The sequence below is a fragment of the Miscanthus floridulus genome, chromosome 6 (assembly GCF_019320115.1).
Source record: "Miscanthus floridulus cultivar M001 chromosome 6, ASM1932011v1, whole genome shotgun sequence".
NCBI lineage: Eukaryota > Viridiplantae > Streptophyta > Magnoliopsida > Poales > Poaceae > Miscanthus > Miscanthus floridulus.
In genome coordinates, this window is record NC_089585.1 from 98,543,442 (window position 1) to 98,554,402 (window position 10,961).

The 10,961-nt window shown below is 50.5% G+C and overlaps 1 protein-coding gene across 1 annotated transcript; it reads left to right on the forward strand.

The window, feature by feature from the left end:
• The first annotated feature begins 4,012 nt into the window (after positions 1 to 4,012).
• On the forward strand, positions 4,013 to 6,124 carry LOC136456396 (uncharacterized). Its single transcript, XM_066456248.1, has 2 exons — positions 4,013 to 5,604; positions 5,816 to 6,124. The coding sequence occupies exons 1-2, from the start codon at positions 4,447 to 4,449 to the stop codon at positions 5,879 to 5,881; spliced, it is 1,224 nt and encodes a 407-aa protein (XP_066312345.1). The 5' UTR covers positions 4,013 to 4,446; the 3' UTR covers positions 5,882 to 6,124.
• The last annotated feature ends 4,837 nt before the right edge of the window (positions 6,125 to 10,961 follow it).

Here is a 10,961-nt window from a genome sequence, read left to right on the forward strand (position 1 = left end):
AATATCCAGGATAGACGTATCTAGGCGATAGCTAGGATCAATCTGTTGCGTATTCCATGTAACAAACTATGAATCCAATTTGTTAGTCCGATCACCCTCATTGTAACCCTACCTCCCCTATCTATATAAAGGAGGAACAACAACTCCTATAATTGAGCATACGAATACAAAAGCAGCAGCACCACTGGAGTAGGGTTTAACGCACACCGCGTCCCGATCCAATATAAATACTTGTGTCTTGTGTGCTACCATTCGATCCTGTCTACGCGATCATGTTGCTAGGCATTGCCGGAGCTAATTCATCCGACAATATGTATTAGAAGCAGTCCAATCATTGGACAGACAGAAGAGCTGTAGCCTCTAGCACAAGATAGAGACTGTTCTGCCTGCTTACCATTGGGCAACGGGTGGGTGGTGAGAAATTTCGCTGTTTGACACATAATTATACGTCTTATTGACCTAACCTCTAATCTACGTGTCTTTCAATATTTAACATTATGTGCATACAATTTGTCTCAGTTCATGTGTCTCCCCTTATATCTATGATAATAGAAATATCTAAATTGAAAAAAGAAAATCGCGTGCGGAGGAATACCTGAATCGAAACATAATGAGTCGTGTTAAATACGAAAAGACATGCGAATTCGATGTCAAGATCAGTAAGGAATGCCAGTATCAAATATCGAAAATTCTCATCGGTAATTAACTCAGTTATGCTTAAATCAGACTCTGCAGAACTGTTTATCTATCCTCCAGAGTAGCTTATACCACGGTGCACGGCCAACTAGTTTGTCTGGTGCCCAAGTAATCAAGTATTGGACCTTGCTGACTTCTCCGCAACAGCCCCGAACCTTGGACGACCAATCGGGCTGTGGTATGCGCGCGTGTGCTTTCTTGACGACTTTGACGATGCATACGCTGAGGTCACGACCGGCGAAGCCGAACATCCGCGGTTACTAATACTGACTCCGTGACTCGTTCGTCCGTTCGTCCTGTGGCGGACTGGCGGTGGCACGGCGGCAGCGGAAAGTCACCGTGATGGGGATCGTGTCGTGACCCTGCCAAATGACCTTTTTCGTTTGGCAGGTAACGGTGTCCAGGAACCATTCCTGCTAAGGCGTCGTTCGGTTTGGCATTCCCGGCCATTCAAGGCTCATGCTAGGATTAGTTCCTCTTCAGTACAAATTATCGAACTGCTCCGGGTCTGGAATAGTTCCAGGTTATTTTTGGCTTCTAATGAACGAAGCCTAGGAATGCTAGTATAATTTGTATAGCCAATCTTGACCAAAAACTATTCCTGGCCACGAATGACCATAAACGAACAAGCCCTCAACGGGATCCGCGTCCACGAAAACCAGGACGACATGCGCAGCGCACGCGAGAAAACGTCGCACCGCGCCGTGCGTGCCGGGGTGAGACTTGAGAGCGCAGGCGCAGCAGAGGCGCGAGCGACAGTACAGAGCGAGCAAGACGTGCTCGCTGGCCATGGAAATATTTCTAGTACTAGCGGTCGACATGCATGAACCGTGGAATGCAGTGACATGAAGCACTTATGCCTGAACCTGAGCTGATTGACTGAAAAAAAAAACTTCAATCCATCTAGTTAACACCCTCCACTTTTGTTTTCATGTTCAGCTTAGGATCGCTTGACGATGAATAATATCATCTGAAGAGTAAACAGGTTTGCGACTTGCGAGGAAGTGATGCTGCATTGCGTCTGCCAGACAGTCAGTGCCCGATATGGAACTGACAGAGACGGCGCTGTCATACTCGAACCACCGTTGATCACCGGACAAGCAAACCAGGGCGCGACAGTACTAAGACACCTGTTAGCTGAGACTTGACACTAACGGGATTTGTGAGGACGCCCTCCATCATGCACGGATCCTATTTGGCCATTCTTCGTTTTACCTGGTCTGACGTATAAAAAACAAAGCAGCTTGGCTTCAGACGATCATCATGTGATGCCGATGAGGAAGAACACGGAGGACGACTCGCTGGTGATGCTGTACGTGAAGTACACTACACCTCGTCGGCGGTGTCCATGTAGGCCGGTTTCAGCAGTACCTGCCTTGGTCCACGGATCCATGTCGATCAGAGGCTCAGAGCAGTCAGCGCCGACACGAGCTGCCCTAACCTCCCGTACGGACATGACCAATACCACGAAGGGGTCCCTGTTGATGGAGTACGAGCCGGGGCTCGGATCGACCAGGCTCTTGTTCGAGATGAACTGGCAGCTGAAATCCTTGCCGCCGGTGAGCTTGGTCCGGCCGGTCTTGGCGCCTGGGAGCCCGACGTCGGTTGGGTAGTCGAAGGCTTCGCTACAGGTATATATCTTGTGGGTCCTGAAGCAGAAGATTGGCTTTCTGTTTGTGGTAGGAAGGGCAAGGTTGCCGGTGTTGATGAGCACGACATGGACACTACTTTTCCCAAGAAAATACTAGAGCACAGCGTAACCCTTGGCGGCCGATACTCTTTCAATATGTCAGATGCATCAAGGGAAATTCCCATGGCACCTGGTTCGTGCGTCATTTCCAAGGTTTGAAGCCTATCGTTGTGTATGATTGGAGGGCAATGCTTCTACGCTGGTCATTGGCGTCATTGTGAGTTTTGGAACATGAGAACTAGGCAATCGTCGTTAAGAACATGAATATATTGGAGGTGAGAATTTTCGTTAGAGGGCTGAATACACTACAACGTACTTTTCTTATTGTTCACTGACTTCAAATAATAATAATAATTATTCTCTCGATTTATCAAGCATTCTTTTTTTCCATTTTGATTGAAGCCTCCATCCAAGCATGCGTGCACTCTTAGCGAAGAGCAGTAGCCAGTAGTGGCTGCACGAGGCGGCTACGTGTTACGTGGGCTTAACAGCAGGAGCATGTCGCTGTAGCCTGTAAGCCACTGGCCCGTGGTCACAGATAGGCCCTCCCATCCTCGCCTCGCCCGGTGAGAACCGACAGTGTGCCTTGCCGCGGCCCGCTTCACGTTGCCGGCAGCCTTCCTTCCATGGACGTTGCGGCCCGCTGGATCGTCCGCGAAACCGACGTGCTACCCAGGCAGTCGCGCTAGACTGTTGAAACGTGCCATGCTGCGTGAGGTGAGCCTTCGCGCCTTGAGCTTCTGCTCTCCGCCTCTCCCTGCCGGATGGATCGTGTGCGTGCCCTGATCACGTCGGCGCAACCCCGACGCTGACGCACGCGCAACATGGCCGGGAATCCGGATCGATTCCGCGGCTGCGAGCGGATAAGGTTAGGCTATGTTGGCGTTCAATAATCGTGGTTGGTTACACAGACGCGACGACGACGTTGATTGGATTCTTTGCGAGAAAGGGGCGATCGAGTAGAGGAGTTGCTTGCTGATGACAGGTTGATGGCGAGGGCTGTATTGGAGTATCCTGCCTGCAATGATTCTTCTTCCACCTATCCGTTACAAATGGTCTGCTATCCGAGTTCGATGCTCACGAACACACCTGACACCTCGTGCGGCATCATCGAGTTCGATGCTCACGAGCAAGTTTTCCATGGACGGTTTTGCATCTTCGCCCGTACAGTGCCATCGTACGTCCCTTCTGCTGTCCCTTCTTCGCTCTCCAGCAATCAGCATAGGGGGATTCGTCTGATCTCATGGCAGATCTGTTTTGTTCCCATCTCCTTTATATTTGCAATCACCTGGCAGGCATCGATATCACCATCCAAAGGTAAGCAAAATTCCAAGGGGGCGTGCTAGTGCTACACCGCTTCTCCTCCGTACGTATCAAACAGGCAGAGGCAGGCAAGCTCGATCGATCACCATGTGCTTTCTTCTGCGGCGTGTTATCTTCCACTCGTCGTCCACTGTTGATCGCGGGGCAAGGGCAAAGCAAACTTGTGCCCTACGTACAGTATCGATCGTACCGCTAGGTTTGTTGAGACTTTACACTAACGTGACAGCGCCCTTCCGCATGCATGCACTAGCACTAGTTATATTCCACTAATAAACCGGCCCAAATCACCAGCTTGTTGAGTATTCCACCTGTAGGGAATAAAGTTGAGATCCCATGTCAGCGTTACAGGTTTGTGTTCACCCTTGCCGTAGCAGCTGGTAGTAATCGCCACATGCGGCGGTGGACGCCCATACAAACATTCGTGTCAGCCGTCAGCTCAAGTTGAGTCGCGGAGAGAGGTGCGCCTGCACGAGGTGGCTACGTGTTCCGCGCACCTTGCAGCCGTAGACCGTAGTAGCCTGGTGTGGTAGGCCAGCCACAGGCAGCTCTCGGTCTCGGCTCTCGCGTCGCCTGTCGCGCCGTGCGGTGCGGGGGCCCGTGAGAGCCGGCAGTGTGCCGCACGGCGCGCAGCGCACCAGTCGAACCGCTCAGCCGGAACGGAAGGACCTGGTCCAGGGACCCCCAGCCCACGTGCTCCAAGGCTGACATCCCGGGCCCGCCGCCACCTGAGACTTGTTATGTTGCTCCGGCTCGCTCGCTGCCGGCGGGCCCCGCGTGATCGGCTCGCGTCCTACCGGGCAGCTCCTGGTCCCGTGGAAACGTCTACTCCTGCCAGTCGAGTCACCCACCGGCCGCCAAGCCTCCGACGCGTGTGTCCTGCTCCTGCCCCGCGGAATTACCCGAACTGCCCCCTCCGGCCTCCGCACGCCCCACCCGTCACGCCCTCGCGTCCGTGGCCTGCCGTCTTTGTTTGCCTGGCTTGCCCCCGTAACAGAAACGCTGCGACGCAGACGACCACACCACCGTCTCTTTCTACCTCGGCCCTCCCTCTTCGCTTTCCTCCACCGCCGCGCCGCCTCGACGTTCCCCGCCGGCGAGCCGACCGCCGCAGCCAGCGCTGCTGCGCCAGGCGCCTGGTGCCCGCTGCCTCTGCTTCTCCCGTTGCGTTGCCTCGCCTCGCCGCAGTGCGCGGACGGCCGCGAGGACCCATGGCGGCGACCGCGGATCCGAGGGCGAAGCCGCCGCACGCAGCGTCACACCACCTCAAGCCGTGGGCGCCCCCGCCGCCGCCTCGCACCCACCGCGTGGCTTCTTCCCTCCCGGGCCCGGGAGTAACCGGGGGAGGCGCCGCGGGCGATCGGCGCCGCTCCTCGTCGCACCGACGTGTCGGCGCCGGCACCGTGCAGGAGGAGCTGCCGTGTGACGGCCGGATAAAAGATCTCCCTGCCAAGCTCATGGGCCACCTCCGCGACGCGGCCGACCGCCTCCATCTGCCGCCCCCGCCCCCGCCCCCGTCGCCGCCTAAGCCGCAGCAGCCCCGGCCGCCGGGACCAGGTCCCGAGCCGGCAGCGCCACCGCTTCCAGAGCCGACGCCGTCACAGCAGCAGCAGCAGGAGGCTACGGCCGCCAGGCCGTGGAACCTGCGTGACCGCAAGTGCCGCCGACCAACGGCACGCGGGGCGGCAGCGGCAGCCGCACACGACGCGTCGTCGCCGGCGTGGGGGGAGGTCGGCGGGGCGGAGAAGGCGCGGCGCTCCGTCATGCCCCAGGAGCGCGCGCCGTTCGCGGTGGCGCTGACGGCCGAGGAGGTGGAGGAGGACGTGTACGCGCTGACCGGCGCCCGGCCGCGGCGGCGGCCCCGGAAGCGTCCTCGCGTCGTGCAGCGGCAGCTCGATGTAAGGCCAATTCCCCATACTGCCCCTCGTGCTCCTCCCTTCATGTTATTATCCGCTCGATACGCTTTTAGCCTCTCTGCTTAGCGAGCACAAGTATCATTATTATATATATACTCTCGTCATCGAATAAACAACCAATTCTTGTTCGGAAGAACACAACACTGCCGCCGATCGATCCAGCTAATCTCACTCTGGCTGTTGTCCCGTGCAGTCGCTGTTCCCCGGGCTGTGGCTGACAGAGATCACCGCCGACGCCTACAAGGTCGCCGACGAGTAGCAAGGAGCAGCAGCTGCACAGCCCGCCACCTGCTCCGGCGTCGGCCGGCCGGCCGTCCGTCCAGCTAGTTGTTCGCCATTCTACCCTTGTCATGAGAAGAGTCGCCAAAAACATTAAGCATAATCTTTCTGTAAGTAGGTCTAGTCGATTTGATGATAGGTGATTGCGTCCGCATCCGCTCGCCATGTCCCATCGCTTGTAACACTTTTTTCCCCCTTAAAAAGATCTAAGCAGTGTGTCGTCCATCGATCTCGATCGATCTCTCGCTCTCTGCCAGTGCGGTTGCATGCTTGTAACCCACTCCGATATCCTTATCACTCGCAGCCTCTGCAACTCTGTCAAAGTTGCTCGGTTTCATGATCGGCGCAGGGCAGGGGAGGGACAGCACGAATTGTGCTAAGCTTTTCGCGGGACCTTTGCTTGGCCTCGCGTTCTTTCCCTATGCCGGGACGGCTCGGCATCGGCAATGGCCCATGCATACTAGAAAGCGCAAATCAGCGTACTCCTACCTCTGAGATCACCTTCCTCGACAGTCTCATATACCAGTATGTATGTTTAAGATTCCAAGATCAAGTACTGGTACCAGGTACCGCCAGGGACTCAAATTCATGCAACGCGGCATCCGTTGATGGCGCAGGAACTGCTATGCCATGGTACCACGCAGGCACGCACGTAGTACAGCCGCCGTTGATGCACGAGGCCCGCATGATTGGTCAGCTTCACATGTACGTTCCTCTCCTCGGCTGCAGTCGAAACGAGATGTGCCAACTGCCAACCCAGTACTGGCAGTCTGGAGTCGGGTTTGGTTTTACCGTTCCGTGCGCTCGCCGCCGGATCTTCTGTAACCAGAGCTTCTATATATACCGCGATTAAAAGGCGACAGTTACGGCGCGCGTAAATCGACGGCACGGTGCGGTCGGGGCGCAGGGCCGGACGCCCGGTCCCGCTCGTCAGCCGTACTAGGAGCCTGTACTTAACTGCTACAGCGACAGACGAGCCACCAGCCCGCCGCCAACACTCGTGGGGCCAGATTTAGAGCCCGAGGCCCACCTGTATATGGGAGAGCTCTCGTGCATTTTGCGGTAGCTGGGCCAGGGTGGTGGAGCAGAGGAGCACACAGCACGCCCCCAACGTTTTCTTTTATTTAGGTCCCGTTTGGGTCCTTAAACTGAAAAATGAATTACTCAAGATTCGATTCCATTCAATTTCTTGTTTGAGTGTACAAGAAATTCTTTTCTTTTCTACTGATTAGTTTCGAATGTTTTTTGGAGGATTCAAATATGAATTCTCCAAAGACAACACTCTCACCACATAGACCACAAACATACTTTGCTAGCTACGGATTGCTTGGCTCATCAGTCATCATTCTCGGAGCAATCCAGCTGCTGCATATCCCAATGCTTTATTTGATATAAAGCTAGCTTATCCCTCCTCAATAATTAGCAACAATTTTTTTTTTGTCTCTGATTCGGCGAGCTTTGGCCCTGGACATTGACGAAGCTCATATATCCGATCACCTAGACCTGTATGATCGTCCTAGCTAGGTATGCCCTCTCACGCAGCCGCGGCATCCTCCAGCGCCTGCATCACATAGCACATGGACAGACAGAAGCATCGACGGTGTCTGGCTGGAGCACCCGCACGGTCTCCTAAGTCCTAACTGGATTAATATGAAGTGACCTAGATCGATCCTTTAAGATTAGTGGTTCTTGGATGGTTTTGGGCATGGTCTTAACTTGATTAATATATCAATAATAAAGTAGTGACCTAGATAAAACAAAATATGACTAACTTAAATTGTTAATCACAGTATACCGAGTCAAGCTGTTAAGCCTTTATAAACCCATTTGTTATACTTGTTAAATATGGTTTGCTTGTAGGTTTTATATCCAACAAAATTTCAGATGGGTACCAAATGCCAGCTTCGATGAGTTCACTAAATAGTTATTGGACTTTCTAGGCAGGTGGTTCCCCGATGGGAATCCCTGTGGCTGGAAGGGAGCGTTCGGCTGGTCCAGACAGCTTATTCGCTGGCTTATAAGCTATGGTACAATATTTTTTTCTCTCAAAAAATCAGCCATACAAATCAGCACCAGCGGTTTTACAGCCAGCCGAACACTCCCTCCGCTTCCGTTTATGTTATGTTTTTCCACAAGACTACTCCCTCTATCTATTCTAGAGATTTTAGGACAGATTAAGATAGAACAAAAAAAGACACATATGCCCTCACTTTATTTCCTAATTAATCACTATAATCAACATGATTAATGGTCATGGGTTGATAAATGCAAAATAATAATATAATACCTACCAAATTTATTCTACTATTTTTGTAAGTTGTTTTCTATCCTCTAGAATCCCTTATATTTAAGTACAAAATTTGAATGCCTGTATTTACTATATTCCATGACAGATGTAATGAATAGTTGCTCTAATAAAGTGCGTTTATTCTGGTATTCTACAGTTTGGAATACATGTATGTATGGACTTCCTCGACGTACATGTATTAGTACTTGGTTTTATACTCTGTCTTCTTCGGTATAATAGTGTATATAGTGCATGTATTAGTACTTGGTTTTATAATATTGTACTAGTCTTCTTTGGTCGCTCATTGGCTTTAATAAATGTCGTTGTACCAATATCTGATTGAATGCCAAGGATAAGAATTGGCAGTTTACTAGTAGTATTTATCGTTTTAGAACTGAAAAATGACTACATATCCACTCATAAAGACAATTTCGTGTTTTCACAATGACTACGGTTATATTAGACCATATAGAAGGCAAGCATTAATAGATGCACTATTTTCGTGTGGTGAAGGTCAAGTACGGCTCAAGATGCAAGTCATGCTTATGAGTTCATCGAGTCAATACACTAGAGACGACACGGTCCAGAATTTGTATACCACACCATGTTTACGCACGATCTTAAAATAAGATGGCCCAAGTTCTAGCTCTAAGAGATTAGGGGGCCTACATTGTGCTAAAAAAAGATACCCTTAAGCAATAAATGCAATATTTTCCTAGGCTACAAATATTGTGGAGCTGCACCTTAAGGAAAGATATCCTAAGGCGTAAGCTTATATGTCTTGGCCATATTGCATACTCCCTCTGTTTCAAATTATAAGTCACTTTGACTTTTTTTATACAACGAATTTACTATGTATCTAGTTTTTAGATACATAGTAAATTCGTTGTATAAAAAAAGTCAAAGTGACTTATAATTTGGAACAGATGAAGTATACAATTTCTCTCTCTTTTGCTCTACCGTGCTTCACAGCTGACACATAGAGCTGATAGTATTTTATTTTTTATTGATTCAAGTTACAACTTTTGTAGACCATACCATTGTGCAGCTTACAACAACAAATGCCAACTGTTCATGGGCCCCAGCTTAAGGTTGAGTTGAGCAACAAACTTATCCGCAGAGCCCGGCCGTTCTTCGTTCTCTCTTCGATCATCCAACACGCATCAGCTATTCTACTTGGAATTGGAGCGCTCGATACGATTCGGCTGGGCTCAATCCCGCGGTGCCTTTTGGTGGACACAAGGAGGCACGTGGTAGTGACATTGTACGTGCGATGGTACGCGTAGGAATTAGGATCGCTGATCGCATGTGTGTGACTAGGACGCTCCATTTGGCGCGGGACACGGCGACCCATGTGGACTGTGGAGTCGCGTACGTAGCTTCAGAAATAGCCGCCGCAACTACCTCCGGATGCGGATGCGGATGCGGATGCGATTGCTAGAATGTTATAGTACTGACCTGTGAGCAGTGCCAGAGTGACCTAGAAACTATCCTCTGCTGATATGTCGGTGCCATGCGGCCTGCAGAGGTGGCCGACTGCTCGCGCTTTTCTCTTGTGGATCACGCACAAGCGGCGTGAGTGCTGCGTGCAGGACCACCTGAGCACGCGACCTGATGTTATTATTAGATTATTAGCCGACTGAATGAAGCCACGGGTTTAATCAGGGTATGGCGTCCCAAAACAAATAATGAAGCCACGGGGTTATTATTTTTCATCATTTACTTCTACCAATTAATATTGTACCTTTTATGCTACTCTCATCAAGGTTCATAATTTACTTTCAAGTATTCGTTGCTCCGGTAACGTGTAGTAGTATTTTTGTTTCTTTTTTTTTTCTCCAGTTCCAAGCTTATACTCATGCAATTATAGGATTCGTGCCGATCAAAATAGCTCAAGTTTGACTAAGTTTATAGCAAATTATATTAATATTTATGTCTCCAAATAAATTTATTATAAAAACACATTCTATGACTAATCTAATGATACTAATCTTGTATAAAATATTAGTATTTTTTATATAATTTTAGTTAGTTTAAATTGATTGGCTTCTCGGAAAGTGAGAATTGTATTTTTGTGGACGGATGGAGTATTTCAAAATGAAAAGAAACAAACCGGAACCGGCTGATGGTCGATGGAGAGCGCACTCCGGCAGTACCAAAGGCCGGCAGTACCAAAATGATACCTAATTAGTATCATTGGAAAGATCTTTGAATCTAGTTTTTAATAAATTTATTTAAATATACAAATGTTGCACGCATTTTCTAATTGAGTCAAATTTACGGCATGCACACCAACGGTGACAATTAATTAGGGACTGAGGTAGACAAGGTGTGGGGCAGAGGGCGACAAGGCGCTGGTGAGGTGGAGGAGGAGCTGCTCCGGCTCCCCGTGAGCCCGCGAGGGCAGAGGGCAGCGCGAGTGGAAGGGCGGCGTGACCAACGGAGGGAATCGGTGAACGGGTTTGAAGCGTTTGAAGCGGTGGGCGGGCCGGTGGCGTTTGAAGCGTGAAGCGGAACACCCGAGCCGGTGCGCGCTGCCAAGTGAGAACCATAACAAGGGGGACATAATATAAGCGCTCACGCTGACGCCGGCGCCGGGTGGGTCCGGATTGTTTTTTCTTCGATAGTAGTAGTGTTCTTTTTTCACATCGAATTTTGTCTCCATGCCACCTTTTCGTTGTCAGTTTAAATTGGAATTAAATTTTATAAATTAGTAATTTAGTATCAGCGATTCCCCCTTGCTATATAAAAAATATATAAGTGGCAACGAAAG

What these genes read in the sequence shown, in the direction of transcription:
- LOC136456396 (XM_066456248.1), top strand. Translation starts at nt 4,447, where the DNA reads ATGTTGCTCCGGCTCGCTCGCTGCCGGCGGGCCCCGCGTGATCGGCTC. An exon ending in TCGTGCAGCGGCAGCTCGAT is followed by an intron (nt 5,605 to 5,815) that starts GTAAGGCCAATT and finishes TGTCCCGTGCAG; the next exon opens with TCGCTGTTCCCCGGGCTGTG.